The sequence below is a fragment of the Diachasma alloeum genome, unplaced genomic scaffold (genome assembly GCF_001412515.2).
Source record: "Diachasma alloeum isolate Michigan unplaced genomic scaffold, Dall2.0 Dall_scaffold_00294, whole genome shotgun sequence".
NCBI classification, from domain to species: Eukaryota; Metazoa; Arthropoda; class Insecta; order Hymenoptera; family Braconidae; genus Diachasma; species Diachasma alloeum.
Window position 1 is genome coordinate 799,178 of NW_021680433.1, and position 25,649 is coordinate 824,826.

A 25,649-nucleotide genomic window follows, 5' to 3' on the forward strand; every position below is an offset into this window, starting at 1 on the left:
AGAAAATTTCAAAATGACAAAAAAGCAACGAACACTTTCTTAATCTCATGAAAATCACATATAGAACGATTATAATGAAGAAAATTTCATACTTCTCTTCGATTCCTTCCAAAAATTGCCGTTTTTCTATCAATAAATGAAAAATAAAAAAATTTCAATTGGAATACATCGTTATCGATTGGCGCCTCTACTAATTGGTCACTAACTCATCTGACGTTAGTTGCTAAGAAAGTGTATTGTTTTTCCAAATTTCTCATTATTTATATCACTCCGATGTTAATATTAACTCTCAATACTAGAAATCTTATCGTTTTTCGAGTTAAGAGAAATATTATATGAAAACAAATGCTGAGATCAGTGGTCTACTTCGTCTCATGAAAATGCGACACATTTTTCATGAACGCGACATCTTTTGATTGACCAAGTTTTTGCGTCTACTTCCGGCATGTACACCGACTGTGTCGAACCGGCGTGTGCTTTGATAAAATTATCAAGTGAGAACTGTGTTTACCAAAATGTCGCTTGAGTATGACTTTACAAGCAGTGCGGAAATCGATGCTTTCCTCCCTGGCAATGTAATGATGTGAGTATAGTTATGAATATCATGTAATTAAAAACAAGGGTTTCTCATGAACAAATAAACAGAGTATTGAGAGTTGAAAAGGATTCTTTTAGTAAAAATGGGAGGAATAATAATATCGGGAAGTTGTTGGTGCGACCCGTCCGACGGGTCAGACCCACATGAATACATCCGCTACCAACCCACTCGCAATGGGAGCGAGCGCAGCGAGCGACCAACAGCCCAATCCACTAGTTTTTTATGAAGTGTTTTAGCTTTACTCCGTGACGTTACTATTCTATTTTCCTCTGACCTAAATGATTTGGACAATTACGATTTGTTTATTCATATTTCATCCCTAATTCATCAAATCCAGAGTTAACTCTGGATTAACTCTAGGGTCACGGAAATTTCCCAGAGTTTCTCTCTTTCTTCGCTGGGTTTTTTCCTTAAACCCAGAGTTGATCCAGAGTTAACTCTGGGTTTGATCTATCAAGGATAGAATGGTATTCAATTCTCTTTTGTTTGTTAGGTGGGCTTCATGAAAATTCGACGCGAGACGATTGTACTCATGAAAACCGCCTTACTTCCATTCTTTTGCCGATTGCCCATGCTTTTTTCTAGAAAATACTAGATTAATCCGCACGCTCTGCGCGCGTATGTCCTACTCCATAGGGCTTAATATACGTCAATTGCAGTGAATAGTATTGTATTTTTTTTATATATAATACATCCAACCGTTTTTTGAAGACAATCTTTTCGACGTATTGTGTTCTAAGATTTGTTGTAAATAATTATAGCATACGTTAAAAATATGACGATAATTTTATATTTTATTATATTCTATACTATATATACTATGTATAATATACAATATATAATAGAGTAATATATGTATTATAAAATATGATGTGTTATAATATAGTATAGTATAGAATGTAATATAATATAGTATTATCGTAATATCTTTGATGTATGCCATCATCTTTTTATATAAAAAGGAAAAGCCATTTTCGAGGCGACTGATGTATCAACACACAGCCCAAACTACAAGAGCTACAAGCATGAGATTTTGCCTACAGCTTCCCTTATTGACGTAAGCTCCCACTAAGGGAGGGTTTTTGAAAATTCACTCCCTAAGGGGGTGAAAAGGGGGCCAAAATTTTTTATGCGATGTCGACAACCGCTCAAGTTAGAGAGTTGAAAATGAGTGTGTAGATTCCCCTTTGAAAATAAAAAGATACGTGTTTTTTATTTTCTCGAAAATCCACCCCTGAGATGGTGAAACGCAGAAAGTTCTAGAAATTTCCACAACTTTCTGAAGGTTTCTCGAATTTTCTAGAAAATGAGGGAATATTCTTCAAAACTAAAAACATCTATTTAGAAAATGATACTGGACATTTCTAGAACTTTCGGGAGAACTCGAGAATGCTCTACGATAGTTATTAGACAAATTATTCTCATTTCTATTATTATGAGATATTTCCTTGAAATTTTCGTCGTTTCGTCGAAAGTTCTCAGGATTTCTGAAATGTTCTGGAAAATTCGAGCAATTTCTCAAGTTTTCTCTAAAATTCGAAAAACTTGTCAATTTTTTTGGGAAACGCGAGAAACTTCAACTTTTTCTTCATTGACTTTGACTTATCATAAATAATATTTCCTTCAATGTGATATCATTCATTCATTTAGGAATGAATAAAAAAAACAATCATCATCATCATCATATCAAACATTATATCAATGATCATATTGATCATCATATCAATTATTCTACATCAATTTTCAACTAGCTGATCGATGAGGCGCGCGAAGCGCCCGCCTCATGGCACTAGTCATTTATAAAAAATCTAATGACATAATATGACGAATAGATTGGCTTCAAAAAACGTTACACTGGCTTTTTATTAAAGGATTTTTCCTTGCAGATTTGGCAGTGGGAGAAGGTTTCTGAATGGCGGACCCAATGCTGCATATTTCGGAAGCCTGCAGAGGCTCATGCCTTATAATCTAGAGTATGATTTTGCGGTGATTCAGGAGAGGGGAATGGACTCCCTAGAGCAGGATGCGTCCAGGATGCAACAGTACTGGGGCGTTGCCACCACAGAGTTGTAGAAGGGGAATTCAGTTTATTGATAACTAGGGCTTTCTGAAAATTTCAGGAAGAAAACTTTCTTGTGGAGAATTTCCATAACTTCAGGAAAGGCTTCCTGATGTCTCGTCTCACAATCAAGCATTACCGAGATAACTGAACACCAATGAAATTTTTTTTCCCACGTGCGTAGACTCACCCGTTAATAAACTTTCGTTCAACTGTGTGGATTTTACTTACATATATTTTTATACTGTTATTCCGATTCGTGTGGAAGACTTGTAAATATTTTTTTAAATTGTTAATTACCATTGGATAGCTTTATACAATATTTAGTGTGTTGAACTAATTATCTGTGTGTAGTTTACTCATGTAAATAAATTCAATAGCTTTATATTTTTGAATAAATTGAAGTAAAACAAAAGTTTTCTGTCCTGGAAAGTCTTAACCATGCGGTGACGTCATTATTGACTATGTGAACCTCGATATACACTGAGAGAAAAACAAACATGTTGTCAAACAAGTCCTGTTTGGGTCAACAAAATCGCTAGTTAAAAATTGCCGAAAAAGAATTTGTTTGGTTCGAATTTGAAAGTCTCAAACATGAATAATTATTCTGCTTTCGACAGCAACGAAATATTTGGCTCAAGAGGCGGATAATTTACATCAGACACTGCCTTTTCAGGATGAAAATATCTCATATAGAGGAAAATTTATCAACAAATATTTTATCCCTAAGTTACAAGATTGCTATCATATCATTATTATTGTTTCATTTAAGGGTTCATTTGTTGTCTGTGATTATTAGACAGCCGAAACGAAAAACTACTATCCCTTGTTTCGCATAAAACAAAGATTTTTCGGCAGCAAAATACGTATGGAAGTATTGAATAACGACGGAGTAGTGCTAGAAATGACATTTCTTGCGTGTACAGAGAATGCCATTAGTAATACCGCCCACCCATATTTCTCGGGATTGCCTGAGATTTTTTTTTCTTTTTTTATTATGTAAATATTTAATAACAACAAGTAATTTCAGCAGAAATTTTCAATTTTCTCCCGTGGAAATATTATTGGAAAAAATCCGAATCATTTTTTATCAAATTCTCGAAATATTTCGACTCCAGAATTTAAGATTTTTCACATTATCAGTTGGTCCATAATTGAATGAATGGCGAAATATATGTTCGTTATACATTTCCACATCCATTGCGACCTTTTCGATAGCAGAAAAATATCTTCATCAGTTATTATTTTATCAGCCGCCGCGTTTGTCGGTAATTCCACCCAGAGTTTGTGGGTAATGCCGTCCAGGGTTTCTATAGGGCTGCTAGACTCTGCAGCTAGAGGGCGGTCGAGTGATAACTCGATTGTGTGGGATAGTCGGTGACCACTGGAATATCGGGTAAATTCAGGATAATTTATTATTATTCGCGTGAAATCTTTCTTAAAATGGAGCCAAAGAAAGGAAACGCAGGATGAAAATAGGGAAAATTCAAATCAAAACAAGGTGGGCGGTATTGGCCGCATGCCGAGCGGTATTACCCTCAAAGTTCGATTCCATCGCTCGCTGGCCGATGGAAATTGAATGACAATTAAATATGTTTAATTTTAATAAAAAATCTGTCCTCTTCACATCTTCAAGTAAACACCTCGAAGAATCCCTTCTTCTGGTTGGAAAAAAAGCACTCATTTTCCTTAGGTGGGCGGTAATAGTATTTTTCCGGGCTGCTATGGTGGGGTTTTTTTACTCGTGTGGCGTTGACGTCCGAGCCAAAGGCAAGGACTGCCAACCACACGAGTAAAAAAACTCATCGTAGCAGCTCGAGACAAGATTTTTTTGTAGTGATTTTCAAGTTTTAGAGTTTGCGAAGTATGCAATACCAATTCCCAGACGAAAAATCGTGAGAAGCGTCCGTAAATCCCTGCCTTACGATCGAAATGGCAAAAAAAATCTTTTATTCGTGTTATAATAATCCCTTTATTTTTCATGCTACACGTCTCGATGAATTCCCAATGGTTTTCGAGATATTTTAAGTGAGAGTGGCACATTTATTTGGAAAGAAAACGCATGAGCCTGCCGTCGCATTTACATTCTAATTTTAGTCTTATTTACTTTTCATTATCGACATACTGACGTTAATATTCAGTAAATTGCGAGTGTACTTGAGTAATGATACATAGGAGTCTTGAAAATGCATTATTTCCTCGTTTTCGCCTCCTCCACTTCTTGCACACAGCGATAGGCGTTATCTTATTTGCGCACCGGTATATTCAAATCATCAGTTACCTTGTTGCAGTATCATATGGGGAGAATAATGCAAAAGTAAACGAAGTGCATGAAGACAAAAACAAGTGGATAATTGCATTTTTTATTAATGAGTATAGTTATTGTTGCTAATAAATTGGCAATTTGCTCAAAGTACCAAAGGTACTGGTGAAAATTAATTTTTGAACTTCTCTCAAGTACTTTTATGGCTTAATTTTAGTACTTTCAATTGATTACTTCATTGAGAAAAGCAAATATTATCGACGGATAAAATGAGCTTTCTTGCGCACAAAAAAATCAGTAGATTGTGAATTTTCTCGTGAAAATTCCGTCTCACTCATATCGAAATATATTATTTCACTGTTTTCTCTTCATTTGCTTCATTTTCCGGATATTCGGTCGTACTTTTAAAGAAATAAACATTATTCCAGAGAAATTTCTGTTGGAGAAAAATTGATGGAAAGAGCTCGTGTGTCAAAAAAAAATTGTCCTCAAAAGTAGGATTAAAATGATTGTAGAGCTCAAATCGTCCAGATTTCATGCTCCCCAGATGAGATTTATACGACCTTTTTCCATTGAGCACGCCATATGAATTTGAAAAATAAATAAAATAAAATAAAAGGAAATTATAATATCTGTGGCTACTGTTGTGTTATTAAAACCACAATGCTTTCATTCGAGAATAAAAGATACGTAACAATTTTTGTTGCATTATAATCGTGTTGATAATAAGTAATTTATAAAAAAATATCACGAGACCTCTTCTGCAAAATTTATTAAACTACAAAAAAGGTCTCTTGTCACTTCTTCTTGTCGCCACACTTAATTAACAGCTTCGTCGTCTCTTTATTATTCAGTTTTAGCACTTGTTCATTAAACTCATTTCATTCTGTTGTTTAATAATTCAGCCGTGAAGGAATTTTTCACGGTATAGTCACCCCTCGGCCAACACAATGAACGATTCAATGTCAAACAAGGAAAAAATGAATCGATGAGAGTAATATGAACATCAGGAGTCAATAACAAGTTGAAAAAAAATTCAGAATAAATTGTAGGAAAAATATTCCAATTTTCATTTGGACATGTACAAAGTGATGACGACTTGATGATTGACGGGAACAGAAAAATTATGCTTGAATATTTTTAGAAAAATTTGATACAGTTATCTCACATCGAACATAACGAAAACAACTGCTGATACTCGTCATTTCTATTCATTGAAAATATTTAACGTTGAATGTATTTTTTTGTAATGAGAAATTATATTAAAAATCGGTTGAGATTGAATGATTCCCATATTTATTGATTTCCAATTAATCATTTCGTCTACATTATGATGAATTTTTTATAGAAATTGGTCAGAGGTTTGAACAATGTGAAAGGAAATTAGAATGATTTTAATTGCATCGAATTAAATCCGATTCATTAGGGTTTTGATGATTAGTATAAATCTTTTTTTTTACTCTGACCCTTGTGACCCTTAATTTCGAGTACCACATTTTCATCACGAGAATTCAATTTGGATTTTTATAATATAGAGAGATATTCTGACCCTTGTGACCCTTAATCTTACCCTCATGACCCTTATTCTGACCCGTGTGACGCTTATTTGGATCCTTAATTTAATAGTTGAGACCTTTATTTGGACTTAACTTGAGTCTTGTCACCCTTAATCTTACCCTCATGGCCCTCATTACCCTCGTGTCGCCTTGCAAAATTGTAAATGAAAATTTTTAATATTCACTCTACTGCAGACCGACCCTTAGACTAGTCTCGTCGTATCGTTTATTTCGACAAGTTGAATACCACCACCTCAACGTTTTCGTCATGTTCAACGTCGAGCCCCTCCAATTACACCAGTCACGGATTAGTACACTGCCGTGCGTCAATCGAGTGACACGCGAGCGGTTCTTTACCGCCTTCTAGTTCATTGACAGGCGCACAGGTTCTCGAGGCCGTTCGAATCGAGCGATAGGTAAACACTTCCGAAAAAAGTGAGTTTATTTCCTTTTCCGTCTGGTTTCCAGGGCAGTTTTTACCATAAATCGATAATTCCGGTGCTTTCGAATTCTCGGGAAAATTTTCCATCCTGTTCACTACAGATGAAACCATTTTGCCCCGATATTTCTCTGGATATTCGAAAAAATACGGAATGGACCGAGGGGTACTGCTCCTTGATTAGTGACACCATGACTTCGAAATAAAGTCGAATTCACGTGATTTCCGGGTTGATTTCAATAATTTCCGGAAGAAACGAAATCGATGACTTTGAGGTGTTTCGTGTAAAAAGTGAAAATATTGAAAAAAAAATTGGAAAATTCATGGGGGAAATGTCTGAGTATGCTGCATCATTGAAAATTGTTGCACATTTTTTTCAGATCTTAGTCTCAAGAAAAACAATAATGAAATTTGGATGTTTTTGTAACCCCTCCAGTTATACCCTCCAAGGTCACTCCACTCTCAATTAGGAAAATTTACATGGCACCCAAAAAAATAATGAACTACTAAGGAAAAAATAGTGGATAATAAATCAAATCTTTCTTGAGAACATGTATAAGTTTCAGTTTTTTTCACATTATTGGTTTATTGGAAGCCAGGTGAATAAATAAAAGACACTTTTGTTAGAGCAATTAGACTTGGTTTTTATTAGGACGTGTTCCTGCATCGAGAGCAGTCGCAGAACTGAATAAAGAATATCGAAGTCACAAAGACCATAGCCTTTTTATTATGGTTTCTTTCTCACCAGGCTTTATCATATGTTTATATTATTTAGTAAACATTCGACTGGAGTTACGTCGTAAGACCCCACAGGCGGGTCTCTCCAGGAAGAGTGATCTCATAGTATAATAAACCCAAGTTATATCGTTCAGTAATATGATCGAATTGTTTTTGCTCTTTTCAATACACATTTCATAAAAAAGTTATTTGAACAATTGATTCGGAAAATTATGAGTTTCACAGTATTGGTCACGTAAATATCATAAAAAATGGTATATTATGTCCCAAGGACACATAAACCACGAATTTTAACTTCACTTTGTTCGGTTGGAACGCAGTTGTCGGTACTTGGGGCATAAAATATTATTTTATATCCCTAGGGCCGTAAAACCTCGATTCTAACATCGATTCCCTCGGTTAAATCGCCGCTTGTGGACCCAGAGACATAAAATATTGTACGTCACACGGCCATAAAACTCTTTTCCTCGCCTTCGGCTCGGATTATAAAGCTACATTCGTAAGATAATACTTTCATCGCCTGGTGACATTATTGATGCCGCGAGACATTTCACCAGACATCACGAGACAATACTTTGGAGAGATTGCCGCGGTCTCAGTGAACACGCAAATTTTTGGTCTCGTCGCCGTCTAGAGATACGCAGTGTCGGCTTCTCTCGTGATGACTTCGAGTCAATTTATCTCAACTCGGTTTCCAGTTTTTCGCATTTTTTATATGTAGAAAACCGAGACGAGACAAACGGAGACTTTACATTAAAAAAGACGAAAAACTTAAGAACGAGACAAGACAAATTGACTCGGAATCATCGCGAAAGGAGTCGACACTGCGTATTTCGAGACTGAGACGAGAGCAAAGATTTTCGTATTCATGGAGACCGAGATCATCTCTCCAAAGTTTTGTCTCGTAAAGTGTCTCGCGGCATCGCTAGGTGACATAATGTACTATTATATCACGTGGTGTGATTGGCGATTCCATGACTAATTAAATCAACACAAAACAAATTCAACACATAGACACTTCATCACCATATATTTAAACATCTGCATTTTTAATACTATTGAGACAGAAATTTGAAGGTCTTATTGCCAGAGTAGCTATTGCATTTTCAGAATTTGAATCTTTGAAGGGATTAGAAAATAAACTACGCGAAATGTTTGGTCCACTCTGCACAGTCAATAAATACAAAGTTAAGCGGGACAGGATATTTAAAAGTCACAATGAGAATATCATAGATTATATTAATCGCCTCAAAAATATTTATTACGAAATAAGACGCCTAGATAATAATGATACAATCACACTACATTCTTTAGAGGGAGAGAAACGTAAAAGGGAAGCTATCCAAACATTTTTTAATAAATAATAACATCATGTCAAAATATCAAGCAATTATCATGAAAACATATAAATAAGGAAAGATGCATGAACATGGGGAGAATCGAATGAGGACAAATTGATGAGAAAAGGGCGGGAAATATCGAAGAAGATAATGTTTCCCAAGTGAACGTGTAGTGAGTGAGCATTGGGTTGACTTTATTTGTGTGGAAATACATGTGGTGAAATCACTGAATGTTCACTTGCCGATCTGTTGAATTGTCTACGTATTGAGTTGCCTATGTGTTGAAATGATGTGTTGTGTTGAATTGACTATGTGGTGATTAGTCATGAGACCCGATTGGCGGCATTTTAAGAACGGAGCATTTTTTTTGGCGCGGTTTTTTTGACGCCACACACCCAAATAATGTTTTTTACGGAACAAATCGTAGAATTTTCGTGGCGATTCGTACAATTTTAGTTCCAACTGACACTTTTTATTGAATTTTATTTCGCTCGCGGATTGCGTTTCGAACCGTAATTTTTACGTTTTTTTTGTCTAGTGACTTTCATTTCATGTTTCTCTCCGTGTGGGAGCGAGCGAAACGAGCGACCAACAACCCAGTCGAATTTTTTAAATTACTTCGGCATGATCCCAAGACTTCAGCGAAATTACTGAAATCATCCGATTTCAGGGATTCCGATGATTTCAATAATTTTACATGATTTCGAATTGATTTCATCACAGAGTAGCATCATGACTTCGGGAGTTAGTAGCCTCTTGGAATAGACTTTTTTGTGGAATTTACAATAAAAAATTTCTCTCTCGATTTTCGCGAAAAGTAACTGTGTTAGAGACATTGTCAAAAAACTGAAATCATCGGAAATTTTCCTGGTTTTCAAATGACTCTGGATTTAGACCCCTGTCTCAAATAGTTTTCGAGATCTTCAGGAAAGAGTGGTAAAAGGATCACTCTCCCATTTCATTGCAGATCTGCTAGTTTTTGTTCTCTAGTTTATTGAGAATTTATTTGTTTGTGATACATCAAGACCAGTGAGGTTGAGGTGCGAGAAGTACGATGCCTATCCTGTGAGAATTTAAACTCGTTGAGTTCTATTGGGAGTGAAATAATGTCATATTGCTGACTCCATGACTTTGCACATCACTAAGATTTGGATTACGAAGAGTGTTTTTTTTGGACAGTAAAAAGTTGACACGCTCCGGTGCCAGTGGAATATCTGCAGTGGCGGTGAGCGCCCAGTGGCCGCACTCTCGTCAAGGTGAGTCGAAGGAACAATTGATGAATTCATAGATTCGATTTTCTGATTTCTTTATTTTCTCCCAGATACTTGATGAAATCAAGGGTTGAATTGCCGATTTTGATTTACTCAGAACTGTATCTGATTTACAGGCAAATAATAAATTAGCAATGTGCTTCCAAATGGTTATTTTGCATATCATTTCCTTCTATCATGTATAATTGAAGATTTCTTTTCAACTAATTTCGTCAGATTTTCAACGTAGTTGAGTGTTATCATCATCATTTAAAAGATTTACGAAATCAGTCTTCCCCTGCATGATATTGGGTGATAGGCCGCCATTTGTCACTGTAAATCAGATACATTTTTCAATTTCTTGTTACTCAACTTATTCTGAATATAAATTAAAAATGCTCTTTGAAAAAATTAAGAATTTCTTCTACTTTTTTTTTTATTATTCATTCATAATTTTTCAAAACTTCTGCATGATGCAGGACTCAATTGACAATTTCAGATGACGAAAGATGAAAAAAAACATCGAGATAACGATCGAAAGATAGTCCACCCGGGCCTTGAATGATTACAAAGCTTTTAAAACTTGTAAAGATTCCGAAGCAAAAAAAATAATTCTGCCAGCCAAATTTGTTTCAAACAAAAGCCCGAAATTTCCAATCACAGCTTCATTATAAATTCTTGTCTGCAACAAATTTGATTGGCAGAATTATATTTTTTTCTGAGTGCTCTCTCCGAGGCGCATCCTTCTTTCATTTATCATTATTTAATTATTCCGGTGACGAGTACTGATAAAAAAAAGTCAACACACACGTTTTCCTAGACAATTTCCTAATCAGAAAAAAATACGGGTAATGTTTTCCTCAAAACCGACGAGATTGCGCGTTATCACGGAAAATTCAATCATCCTTGAACTTCGCTGTTGAGTCGAAATCCAATCTTTTATTATTTATGTTTGTTCAGTGGACAAATTCTTTTCAACAAACTACATAACATGAATTATCGATCGTATCAGCGTGAGTGTGAGTACAGTGGCACTTTGAATTCGCAATAGCCTGGCTGCATGCCCACTCCGGTCAAGGTCAGCGATTTCATACGCGGAAGTAAATAACTGCACTCTCTGGTACTGTTTATCCTTGGCTTTACGGGCTCCGTTATCGTGGGACAATTTGCCGCATTTTTCACTTTCTTGTTGATATTCAAGAACTCGAGGAAATTTACCAAGGGAGCACTGAAAAAATGCGACTGTATAGGCAACGGCTTTGGGCGATGTGTGGAGATCATGCATTTTGTTTTCAAATAAATGTGCCACTGTCACGTGAAATATTTTAGTAAACATTGAGTAATCTTCAATACAGGCTTTGTGAATAATTGGTGGATTTTTATGATAAAGAAAATGGTTTTTATCAGTCCGCGCGCGTCCGTGAATTCCTGCTCACAGCCGTTACAACAAAATAGTACATTCCGTTGCAAGTGTGAACAAGCAGCAGTTCGAGCCTATCCGACAGAAGGCATGTGGCCGTTACTTTTTGCGTCATTAGTCTCTTTCGTTTTTTTATTTCTACCAATTCCATCGATAGTAAACTTCCGAATGGATCCGTAGTAATTCCCTATCCTTGTGACAGGCATGCACAACCGTAACCACATGCTACCGGGTGTCTACAGGAAAATATTCAACATGTAATGAAAAAGATTATGTACAAAAGGTTAAATATCTCTGAAACTGCTCGGCCGGTTGCGCCTATCCAACATACCAGCCTTCAGTATTGTAAGAGTTGCTATCCCCATTTTTTTTCAAGTTATCGCGCGTACGAGAATGAAACAATTTTTAAAACGAAAAAACGGGAATATCTCAGAAACTTTGTACGAACGGATATATTTATTTTGATTGATCCAGATTGTGGCTGCCGAGACGAGTATTTTGAAAAAAAATTGAAATCCGTCAAGTAGTTCATGAGATATTTGAAGAAATATATTTACACAAACGGTTGCATATCTCAGGAACCGCTCGACTGATTGCGCCCATCCAAAATACTAACCTTTAGTATTATATCCATACCAATTTTCAACTTGCTATCTCCTTTTTTTCTCAAGTTATCGTGCGTAAGATTTTTCATGAAAAACGGAAAAACGGCAATACCTCCAAACTGTGTATTAAAGAGTCTATATATTCTGATTGACCTACATAGAGGCCATCGAGACGAGTATTTTGAAAAAAAAATTGACATCGGTGCAGTAGTTTTTGAGATATTGAAGAAAAACGAAATTCAAACAAGTTGTTATATCTCAGGGACTACTGGACCGATCGGGCTGAAACAGCGCGCCAAAGTTGAGCTCAATAATAGCTGCAATGAGCCAAAATTTCAGATTTTTATCTACAAATTTCACCGTATTTATGTTGAATTTTCTAAAAATTAATCACCAAATACCCAAGTTATCGGACACATTCAATACACACATGACCCTAAAAACATGATGTCGTCACGTTTCATAACATTCTACACTGTCAGAAAATTCCTCTTGAAATTTCACGTAAAAAATTTTGAAATTTTCAACAACGAATAATTTACATGGAATACCATTGATAAATCAGTCAATTTTCTTGAATATTCAATGAAATTTGATTTCTCAGGTTCATACAATAAAAATGACTGAAAATCGTGAAAATTCCGGCAACTTTTCTTCTGAATTTTTAACCTCTTGAAAATTCAATTGAATGTAATGCATAATTTTCGTGATAGGTGTGAAAATCCAAATTGTCATTGAAAATTCAATGATCGTTCATAATGAAAAACTTAACTTTATTGAATTTCCAAGATGAATCAGGAATTCCATGAGCTATTTAGTCTGAAATTGAATTCAAGTTCCGAATAATGAAAATTCAAATGCATCTGTTACTTAAATTTCAAAAAATTTCTAACAGTATAAACCATTTGCAATCAAAATTGGAAAATCAAAAAATTGGTCAAAAACAAGGCTTCCATTCGGAAGCAAAAAATACTTTTCCCAAAGCCTTGAAAATTTTGTAAGGAAATATCCCATAACATTTTTCATCAAAATCACCCATCACCGAGATAATTACCCAATCGCCAATCAATAATTGGTTCAAATCAATTGATCCCTCATTAATTCTTCAATGCTAAAGTACCGTTTTGGTGTTCCATAAAATTCCCCATATAAATGTCTCATGATAAATTCCCCTAAGATACTTGGAAAATCGTCTTCAATCCGTCTCCCTTTATCACTCCCCTCCTAAATTGGATTATTTTCCAGACTCTGAACCGAGAAATTTCAAAGAAAATGACTGAACAAATAGACTCGATTGATGTAACAGCCTGTATCTCTGTAACCTTCCCATTTTTCCAATACTCACGATGATAGACGTGAGTTTTCGTGCAATCGTACGACTCGAGTTTTATCGCTCCTAGACGCTTGCACGAGGTTGAGAAAAATGGAACGTGACCTCATGTAATGGATGAAAAATAGGGATCCAATGGAGGCCATAGCAAGTCTACTCGCTACAGTCATCTCTCCTCCATAAATAATAGTAGTAGGCAAACAAAAAGGGAAAGATGGAGGAAAAACTATTTTTCTTCTTCAACTAAATTTTTTGCAAAGAAAAAAATCATTTCGGTTTCAATTGGAAAAATTATTCTCGAGAGGGATTGCTTCGAATGTTGTGCTTTAAATGACTGACCATTCGTTAGATTTTGTAGTGTTGTGGATATGAATATTTGTGTTATTTATTTCGTCCTGCTTATGAATTTGTGTTAAATCACTTGTTATTGAGATTCAATGTTGTTTACTCTGTAGACGATGTTTGCAAATTTAATATTGTGCTTCGTGTGTTTTTTTTCATGTTGTTATTTTCGTTCGTGGGTATTCAGTGAAGCGTTATTAATGCTCTATTCTTGTGTCTTTTGCATTATTTTCCTGGATTTTTAAAAAGTTTTTTTCAAATTTTTCGAGATTTAAATTGTCCAAGTTTTTTGCTTCTGAATGGAAGCATGGTGTTCGTCGGATTTTGATGTTCTCTAATTTTGCCTGGAAATGATGTAGAATGGTATGAAACGTGAAGAAATGATGTTTTTAGAAAATGTCTGTATGTCCGGGTCTGATACGTCAGTTTTTGGGTTACCACTTTTTAGAAAATATAACATTAATATGGGAAAATTCATTGATATGGACGTGAAATTTTGACCCATAACAGGTACTATTAAGCTCAAGTTTGATGCATAATTTCAGCCCGATCGGTCCAGTAGTTCCTGAGATATTCAACTTTTTATATAAAACTATATTGGTCAATATCTCAAAAACTACTAGACAGATGTGATTTTTTTTCAAAATACTCGTCTCGATGTCTTCTATCTAGATTAATCAAAATATATATACCCGTTCATACAAAGTTTTCGAGATATTTCCGATTCTTCATTTTTTTCCCAAAATTCCACGTACGCGTGATAACTCGACAATAAATTGAGATAGAAGGTTGAAATTTGGTATCATTGTAGCTTCCCTAATACCAAAGGTTGGTATTTTGGCAGAGTAATATCGGTCCAGTAGTGCCAGAGATATTCAACTTTTTGTATAACACTATATTAGTCAATATCTCAAAAACTACTTGATCGCTTTCATTTTTTTGTCAAAATACTCAATTTACAATAAATTGAAAAAGGGAATTGCTATGGATCCATTCGGAAGATTACTACCAATGGAATTGGTAGAAATAAAACTTAAAATACAAATAACATAAAGTAACAGTCACATGCCTTCTGCAATATAGGAGCGGTCAACTGCTTGTTGTTAGATCATGTGTATCCGTATATTTTTTTCAAATTTGGGTTTCGACGACCATTCAGAAAGGAATCGTCGAAATCTTTTCGATTATGGATTAAAATATTCGTTTGGATGTTATCTCGATCAAGTTCGAAGATGGTAGTGATCACATTATTTGCTTTGAAATTATAGCCTTAAAACGCATTTAATTGAGGTTTAATCATGGTTTAGTCGAGATTTAGTCAGGGTTTAGTCAGGGTTTAGTCGGGCTTTAATCGGAGTTTAGTCAGGAATTAGTTGGGGTTTAGTCGGGATTTAGTCGGAGGTTAATCAAGGTTTAACCAAGGTTTCGTCACGATTTAATCAAGGTTTAATCAGTATTCAGTGGAAGTTTAAACCAGTTTAATTTTAATTTAGTTGATGTCTGTTAGATGTTTAACTAGGGCATATGGAGCTCATGTTAGACGTGAACTCGAATACTGTATCTATCGGGCGGGATAGGAACCCGTGTAAGAAGGATGCGAGCCCTATCTCTCCGAAAGAGCTACTGTCGAGTGGCGAAAATGGGAACCCGTACATGTAGGGTCTGCGACCTACGTCCCGCCCCCATCTGAGTTCCCAATATCTTCTTCTCCAATTTAACATTCAGAAGCAAATTGCTAATTTATTAGCAAAAAAGTTATACTGATCTCAAGTCCAGTTTAAGGAAAACTATTCAGGAGAAAAATAAAATTTAAATAATTTACTTACAACCGAGGAGACATCAACATTGATGTATCAAGAGCATGAACTCTTGTGATATCAAATTTTACATTCATTTAGTTTTCACTCAATCTGTCTAATTTAAAATAAATGCAGTTCACTAGAAAATTTTATCTCAAATTGTCTTAAAAAAAAACTATTAAATTTTCCGGAAGTTTAACTTCAGTAAGGATCCTTACTAATCTGAAATTAATGACAGAAAACCGAATATGCACTTTTTTATTTTAATTTGATTAATCCATTCGGAAGCAAATTGCTAAGTTTTAGCAAAAAAACTTACTTAATTTAGATCTGTGTATTGGAAATTGTTTTCTTCAAGTTTTTTCAATTACCAAGTTGTTTTGACGAAGTTTTTTAAACTGAAGTTTTTTAACCTTGGACTCGTAACTTGGCACACTCTCTGACCCCGTTGAATCTATTCCGAAGACTGAGGAAGGAAATATTCATTCATATCCTCCTGTTCCCATTTTTCTTTTATTCCAGTTCATAACATAACAGACGGTGACATTCTTCCGTTTTGGCTCCTCTTGTCTGTTATTTATATTCGATGAGGGGAAATCATTCATATGACGAAATTGTTTATTTTGTTAGCACTGTTGGAGTATCGAGAAAGGGGTATGAGCACTAACATTGAAGCCGTTGCCAACAAGAATTTCATAAGAGGTGCGATCATCGCTCTAATTATGTTTTTAGTTGGGAAATAGTCGTAGGATGAGGAGAGAATATTTAAATCTAATGACAAGAAATATCTAAAAAGTATTTCTTTGGATAAAATTGATAAAATTTATCTTCATTGAGAATTCTTTAATTATTTCGATAGTTGATGATTTTAAGAAAATATAAAATTAAAATATAAAAATAAAAATTAAATATTAAATATGAAATCCAAAATTTTGGCGAGTAATTGGTATTGTTTAGGAGCACATTCGGGGAAATTTCAGATCAATCGGTCCATTAATTTTTCCGCAAATTTTTTTTTTCTCAATATCTTCAAAACTACTACGTTAAATGAACTTTATTTGACATCCAATTATTTCAAGTATTTCTTATGATAATATCTATCGAACTGGGTTATAATACACCTACCTAACTACGCGATAACGCGCGAAAAAATGGAGATAGGAAGTTGAAATTTGGTATGATTTTAGCTCTTACTATACTACCGACTAGGATTGCAAATACCTTAAGAAAATAAATATTTTTCCCAAATATTCATTTACTTGAGAGAAGCATTTATTTTTTCAAAATGGGATTTCTTCAATCGAGTCATGCCCAGACGAGCCTGATTAGGTTTCAATTATAAAAATCATATTGCTCTAGAGGATGACTATTTGCACATAACCTTGGATGAACTCCTCTAATGATTATTCGTTTTTCCTAAATTTCTTATCTTCTAGAGGGAAGAATATTCATTCATTTTTTAATGTTGATAATCATTGAAGGAGTTCACTCAAGGTCTTAACTAACATGATCATGTTCTAGAGCAATATAATTGGCATAATTGAAACCTAATGAGGATTATCTGGGAATGACTCGATTAGAGAAATACGAGTTTTTTTCTGTGAACAATTCTCGGCAAACGGCAGTTCAGGAGAAATCGTGAACACTTACACCGACAGATACAGGCATGTTTCTGGAAATGACTGAATATGAGTTTTGAGACTTTGAAATGCCAACATTTGATGAAAAATCGAAAGTCGATTTTCGGGGTGATTACAATAACTTCCCTTATAGATAAGCTAAAAATGTCAAAGAAAAGTGGCTCATTCCCCTTCCGCTGAATTGTTGAATTGTTGAATTATCTCAATAGCAAATCACTCTATCAAAGAACGTCTGAAGACCTCTTTTGTAGCGAAGGAAATCTCCTACGAAAAATGTCCTCTAATATTGCCTCCCAAAATTCCTGATTACTGAAATTAATCCCTCGTCTGAGAGAAAGACTCATTCTTTCAATAACCAGATGGCAACTAGTTGATAAAATCAACATCAACATGAGTAAAATGCATCGACCGATGGGTTCAAAGTCCGTCGAGCGCCTGCCATTCTCCCGAGTCCGATCGCGACGCACGACACGAACACTTGGTATGGCTCACGGCGATAAAGAAATGAAAACAAGTTTTGCGTCAGACTCATTGTCTTGCCCCCCACACATCGCGGAGCGTGTGTACACACGTGTATTGATTATAGTTAGCGTCTCCGAAGTTCAAGTGGTTCAAGTCTGTACACGTGAGACTTTCAAAAGAGCAAGAGGTAGAAAATCTCGAGAAATTCCATGACTACATTCTTCTTTTTTTCAATTACGGATTAGAACATGTATTACAATCTAATTCTGATGTATTAGGTGTGATAATTAATTTTCAAGCGTTCTCAAATTTTTTTTAGATACAAAATCTATTTGTTGTAAGGAAATCCTTTCGGAAAAAAAATGCCTTATATCTCTGAAGCGGGACAATTTTTGGGTTTTTGATGGGGTGACAAGGACAAGGACAGATACCGGAGAAAGACGGACACTGACGAGTACTTGACGACCCCTGGTGGCATGGGGCCTAAGACAAGGGCCCGGTGGGACCATCGGGAGATCCAATCAATTAGCCCCTCAAGTCTAGATATTCCAAATTTTTATTTTTTTCCTCATTGAGGTAAAACATTTGCTAGTTAGTACTTTTTTAAAAATAAATTTTTGATTAATTTTTTATTTGAAATTTTGATTTTGNTCTGACTTCTTTGCTACAAACTCGGGTCTTCAACTCGGGCTTTCAATTGAAGGCCCGAGTTTGTAGCAACGATGAACACCTGTCACTATGATTCAGTGAAGGTTCGATTTTATTTAAAAAATCTAGAAACATCTCTGGAAAGGGAAAACGTTTTTTCCTCCAATTTCCTTCACTTCTCATTACTTATCATTGACAATTCGATAATCCTGGTAATAATTTATTACAAGAAAACGTCATGAGACTTTATGAGACTTACTGTCTCCCCAATTTTTCTCCTGAACAGATACATTCCCAAAATAATCATCTCATTAATAACCACGAACATAAAGTTCAATTAATTGCACTTGGAATTTTAGTTCCAGAGTTTTTTATTCATTGAATTGATGTCCGTAATTGTTGAATAAATTGTTGAGATACTTTTTCATGTAGCCATAACACTGGAGAATGCGCAAACAAATCAATGTTGCATTCCACATGAAAATCATACTCAATTTTCCTCATTGTTATATTATCCTATTTATACCGCAACTCACACGTAGTGTCTATTACCTATCGCATTGTCACTTTATTCAATCAGCCACGACGCGCTATATCTACTGCGACGCTGGACTAAACACGTGCTGCGGTCGATGCACGTGCGGACGAACCGGTCCGCCAGTCCGCGCCGGCACAATATTTATCTCGCATCGATGGAGAGCGATAACTCGGTTTGAAATTTTGATAATTTCTTCATTATCTCAGAAAAGAAGAATGTCAGAGGCAAATGTCGAGATACTCTTTCATCTATGTAGCTGAGAAAATCGGACAAAATTAGTTGAAAAGAAATCTTATTCAATTTAATAAAATGAAATGAACAATTAATTATACATGATAGAAGGAAATGATGTGTAACATAAACATTCGGAAGCATATTGCTAATTCATTAGCAAAAATACAGTAGAGGTATAAGATACCTTAAGGACAGTAGGAGAGTGGCATTCCCGGAACCCCTGTGCCCCCACTACGCGCGCCCATAGAGAGGAGAATAATAGGGACCAGCGGGTTTCAAATAAGGTACCTGGCTCGTTGCGCCCGAATTCAATAAAATTTTCATTTTTACTGAATGAATATCGATAACTAATCAATTTAGATGTATTTAATGTTTTGAATTTGTATCGCCCGCATTCCCTTCTCTCTCTAAACATCACCCCGCGTGATATTATGGCAGCTGATGTTGGGGGATCGTTGGTGGACTCGAGAATAATCACAGACGAAAGATTACGATTTTTCGAGGGGAAAAGTGAAAAAAAAATCGATGTATATTTCCATTACTTGAAAAAAGTGGTGTGACCCCTCCTTAAGGTCATTAGACCCTCATGATCACTTCGTTCGTCCCTCTCATTTGACCCTTTAACACCGTTTGATTCTTATAACTACTCTCATCCCGTGGAAAAATGACCGGGGCCATAGGTATCTTATAAGAAGCCCACGGAACATAAACATTCGGGAGGCGATAAAAGTGCCGAGAGTGGGGGTAGGCCTCGAGCGCTTGGAGCGCGAGGTATCTTATACGAGCCTCTACTGTAACTATGCTATATGCAATATTCCCACGTGTTTATAACCAACGAATGCTAAAAAAAATAATAATTCTGTACAAAATGGAATTTGAGTGACGCTTTTCTCACGCAACTAGAACAAGGCTCGTATTTTTTCCATTGGTGCCAGAATAGTAAGATCTTACCGTTTCTCACTTTCATTAATTTTTATGTCAATAATAATGCAGGGAAAATGAATGGTTTCAACAAAGTTTTTCCCAATGAGAATTTAAATGTTGAATAATTTATTCGGTATCGTCATAATTCTCTTCATCTTCTTCGAAAAGGACGTTTTAGGCACGCTTCGCGTTTGACAACGTGTTTGTTTTTCTCTCAGTGTATAGTGTGCTCTATACCAAACTGTGAGATACTTGGATATTCTTAAAGTAGCTCTACCCTTACGGTAAATTCAAAGATTATTGAAAACGTCAAAAAAATTGCAGAAAACTCGATTAGATTCAGAATTATATTTTTTTTCTCAATTTAATTATCGTTTTGGTTTTTCAAATAAAAAATGTTTAAAAATCAGGATTTAACCCAGTGTCTTATGTGAACATCAACATTTCCATTGTAATCAAAGATTAAAATCTGATTTTTTTTTTGTTAGATGTGAAAAAATCAAGAATTTTTTTGACACATTATAAAACATAATGCACCGTTTTGCAAACAAGTTTTATTATTTATTTATAAGAGGGAAATGTTTGAACAAATACCAATATTTTGCGAAATTTAATTTAGATAATACTGATTGGGTGTGAATTTTTTCAAATTTTTTCCATGCAATTTAGTTGAAAAATTTAAAAACTGAAAATATCCAAAAGTACAGCGTAGCACGGCCGAAGGGTAGAATTACTTTAAGGCCGAAACTTGAGATTACAAAATTATAAAAAAGTCGTGCAAGTTCCCTATTATATTTCGCTTCACGATAATCTCTCCGCCAGTGAAATTCGCCGAGATTTTTTGCGTAATTTTCCCTCGATTTTATCGTAAAATGATTCGTGAGAAAAATTTCGTTTCTTCAAGTACAAATTTCATGGAAGCATTTCCGGTTGCGTTTTGATAGTTATTTATTTCAATTGAGCCTCATTCCTCCCCTCCTCCACCAACAAATGCTTCAAAAAAATTTTAACAAGTTTTTTCCTGTCAAGACCATATGTGATGAACGCTCGCATTTCATGGAGATGAGCGGGGGATCGAGTTCGACATGTAAAAGCAAATTGCATCAGCCGTCTGGATGAAAGTATCGAATCGCATAGTTCACTCGAACGTAGAAAATAGAGGATAGAAAAATTTTCACGAATAATTCAAGTCGAACGAATGGATTCAAATTTCAATTTGTAAAAATGCGAAACTTGAAGAGAGTTCGAACGTCAGGGAATTACTGTTGGCTAATGGATCACCACGTGATGCTTCAGCCCCAATGGGGCTTCAGAATTATAGGCAAAGAGAGCGGAAGTTGTTGAATAATCTACAACATCATATCCGGAGAGTGTCCCTCTATTTTTTGGATAACGGAACGCGAGGAATTGAACTTAAAATTCAAATGTCTCGATTGGATCAAGTGTTGAGGGGAGACTAGGGTATAAACTGCCCAGTAGATGAACGTTTGTTTTTTAGCAATTGAAAAAAAAATTGATCGAAAATAAATCGCNAGGATTTAACCCAGTGTCTTATGTGAACATCAACATTTCCATTGTAATCAAAGATTAAAATCTGATTTTTTTTTTGTTAGATGTGAAAAAATCAAGAATTTTTTTGACACATTATAAAACATAATGCACCGTTTTGCAAACAAGTTTTATTATTTATTTATAAGAGGGAAATGTTTGAACAAATACCAATATTTTGCGAAATTTAATTTAGATAATACTGATTGGGTGTGAATTTTTTCAAATTTTTTCCATGCAATTTAGTTGAAAAATTTAAAAACTGAAAATATCCAAAAGTACAGCGTAGCACGGCCGAAGGGTAGAATTACTTTAAGGCCGAAACTTGAGATTACAAAATTATAAAAAAGTCGTGCAAGTTCCCTATTATATTTCGCTTCACGATAATCTCTCCGCCAGTGAAATTCGCCGAGATTTTTTGCGTAATTTTCCCTCGATTTTATCGTAAAATGATTCGTGAGAAAAATTTCGTTTCTTCAAGTACAAATTTCATGGAAGCATTTCCGGTTGCGTTTTGATAGTTATTTATTTCAATTGAGCCTCATTCCTCCCCTCCTCCACCAACAAATGCTTCAAAAAAATTTTAACAAGTTTTTTCCTGTCAAGACCATATGTGATGAACGCTCGCATTTCATGGAGATGAGCGGGGGATCGAGTTCGACATGTAAAAGCAAATTGCATCAGCCGTCTGGATGAAAGTATCGAATCGCATAGTTCACTCGAACGTAGAAAATAGAGGATAGAAAAATTTTCACGAATAATTCAAGTCGAACGAATGGATTCAAATTTCAATTTGTAAAAATGCGAAACTTGAAGAGAGTTCGAACGTCAGGGAATTACTGTTGGCTAATGGATCACCACGTGATGCTTCAGCCCCAATGGGGCTTCAGAATTATAGGCAAAGAGAGCGGAAGTTGTTGAATAATCTACAACATCATATCCGGAGAGTGTCCCTCTATTTTTTGGATAACGGAACGCGAGGAATTGAACTTAAAATTCAAATGTCTCGATTGGATCAAGTGTTGAGGGGAGACTAGGGTATAAACTGCCCAGTAGATGAACGTTTGTTTTTTAGCAATTGAAAAAAAAATTGATCGAAAATAAATCGCCACTCAGGGGGTAAGAATCACAACAGTTAGTGAAAATTCAAAGCAACAATTCACATTTCAATATTTTTTTGCGTAATTTCCTATCCAAAAGTAGCTTGTCCATCTATAGGGCAGTTTCCATCTACTGGGTATCTTACTCTACTATGAGTTTTCATAGCTGCACACGGAGAAAAATATTCAATAAAAATTACGTATCTTTTCCGTAATTCCGAGGTGAAATGTGGTTGTAGTAAATTTTATGGAACTGTCACGGAATTTTTTCAGAGCGTTCCGTAATTTTTACCTGAATCTCCTGGGAAAAATTACAATACACCGTCACTTAAACTAGCTCTACCCTTAGGAGGTTATATGTCAATTCAAAGATTTTTAAAAACTACAACTAATCGCCTAAAAACTCTGTGTGATTCAGAATCGTAATTTTTTTCCTCGTTTAACTATCGCTCAAGTTTTTATAAATGAAAATGTTGAAAATTCATTATTTAACACAGGGTCTTATGTGAAGAACGCTAAATTTGACACAGCTCCGGTTAAAATCAAGATGAAAATCTAATTTTTTTTCCTAAAAACGAGAAAAAAATAATAAAAGATATTGGCACCTGTTAGATAACGATTTATCGTTTACTTTTTTTTATTATTAACAATTTCCAACCAGAATCACGGGAGACTGAACAGGAGTATACGTGGCAACGACGGCTCGATCAGCTGTCACTTGGCGGGACCTCTCTCACCTCTCTCCCCCCTCACATTATCCTGCAGTGTTGCCACTAATTTTTCCAAGCTAGTCAGTTGAAAACCTATTTCTTCACACTTTTATTGAAAACAATTAATAACTAAATAATTCTTATGCTTATGTCCTTTATAAATTATTTTAATAATTTAGACATCAAAAAAATTATTTTTAGAATCTTTTTTTTTCAAAAGCACTCAACGTGTCCAGCCGTAGGGGTAGAGCTACTTTAAATTTTCTGAGTCGATACCGGTGAGTAAACCGTGAGTTCCGTAATTTTTACTGAACATTTCTCTCCGTGCAGGCTATTGGAATGATATTTGTTATGCATTGAAGATCGATTATATATGTTTAAAAACTAATAATTAGCGCAAAAAAAAATTGTTTATTGTTCGTTTGCCCCGCAGACGCTTAAAATGTTGAAAATAGTTCAGGGCCTTCAATTTTTAAAAAAATGTGTGCAATAATAATTACGAATTAGTTTTTTGAAATTCGCCTGCTACACAACTAATTTCGTTTTTTTTTCTTCAGAATGAAAACGTTGTTTTTGGCCGATTTTTCGATTTTCTAATTTTAATTGCAAATGGTCTAGAATGTTATGAAACGTGAAGAAATCAGGTTTTTAGGGTCATGTCTGTATGTATGTATCGGACAACTTGGGTTTTTGGTGATTAATTTTTAGAAAATTCAACATAAATACAGTGAAACTTGTAGATAAAAATCTTAAATTTTGGCTCATTGTAGCTATTATTGAGCTCAACTTTGGCGCGCTGTTTCAGCCCCATCGGTCCAATAGTTCCTGAGATATAACAACTTGTTTAAATTTCGATTTTCCTCAATATCTCAAAAACTACTGCACCGATTTCAATTTTTTTTCAAAATACTCGTCTCGATGGCCTCTATGTAGGTCAAGCAAAATATATAGACTCTTTAATACACAGTTTGGAGCTATTGTCGTTTTCCGTTTTTCATAAAAAATCTNACACGGAGAAAAATATTCAATAAAAATTACGTATCTTTTCCGTAATTCCGAGGTGAAATGTGGTTGTAGTAAATTTTATNTTTAGAAAATTCAACATAAATACAGTGAAACTTGTAGATAAAAATCTTAAATTTTGGCTCATTGTAGCTATTATTGAGCTCAACTTTGGCGCGCTGTTTCAGCCCCATCGGTCCAATAGTTCCTGAGATATAACAACTTGTTTAAATTTCGATTTTCCTCAATATCTCAAAAACTACTGCACCGATTTCAATTTTTTTTCAAAATACTCGTCTCGATGGCCTCTATGTAGGTCAAGCAAAATATATAGACTCTTTAATACACAGTTTGGAGCTATTGTCGTTTTCCGTTTTTCATAAAAAATCTTACGCACGATAACTTGAGAAAAAAAGGAGATAGCAAGTTGAAATTTGGTATGGTTCTAGCTCTTATAACACTAAAGGCTCGTATTTTGGATGGGCGCAATCGGCCGAGCGGTTCCTGATATGCAACCTTCTGTGTAAATATATTTCTTCAAATATCTCATGAACTACTTGACGGATTTCAATTTTTTTTCAAAATACTCGCCTCGACAGCCACTATCTGGATCAATCATAATAAATATATACAAAGTTTTCGAGATATTCCCGTTTTTTCGTTTTTCAAATTTTTCCATTCTGGTATGCACGATAACTTGAGAAAAAATGGGGATAGCAAGTTGAAATTTGGTATGAATAGCTCCTACAATACTGAAGGTTGGTTTTTTTGATAGGTGCCACCGGCCGAGCAGTTTCGGAGATAGTTAACCTTTTGTGTAAATCTTTTTCATTAAACGGTTGAATATTTTCCTGTAGACACCCGGTAGTATGTGGTTACGATTGCATGCCTGTCACAAGGATAGGGAATTGCTATGGACCTATTCGAAAGCTATCCCGGCTGGGCGAATCGGAATTTTTTCTCTCTAAATTTCAATTCTATTTGCAACCAAAAAATAGAAAAAAAAATAAATATTGGTTTGCGACCAATTCCAATGGAATTGGTAGAAATAAAAAAGAAAGAGACTAATGATATAAAAATATTTTGTCGAATAGGCTCGAACCC

At 35.2% G+C, this 25,649-nt stretch overlaps 2 protein-coding genes across 2 annotated transcripts in view; both read left to right on the forward strand.

The window, feature by feature from the left end:
* Positions 1–2,993, forward strand: part of LOC107039120 — a 163,919-nt gene extending 160,926 nt beyond the window's left edge. Inside the window, exon 18 of the mRNA XM_015258589.1 lies at positions 2,485–2,993. Within this exon, the coding sequence (XP_015114075.1) occupies positions 2,485–2,671 (187 nt within the window). The 3' untranslated portion in view covers positions 2,672–2,993. The remainder of the gene's footprint in view (positions 1–2,484) is intronic.
* Positions 2,994–9,961: 6,968 nt separating this feature from the next.
* LOC107039166 (glycerophosphocholine phosphodiesterase GPCPD1) overlaps positions 9,962–25,649 on the forward strand; it is a 38,905-nt gene continuing 23,217 nt past the window's right edge. The window contains exon 1 of the mRNA XM_015258649.2: positions 9,962–10,249. The gene's annotated coding sequence lies outside the window, so the exon portion shown is untranslated. The remainder of the gene's footprint in view (positions 10,250–25,649) is intronic.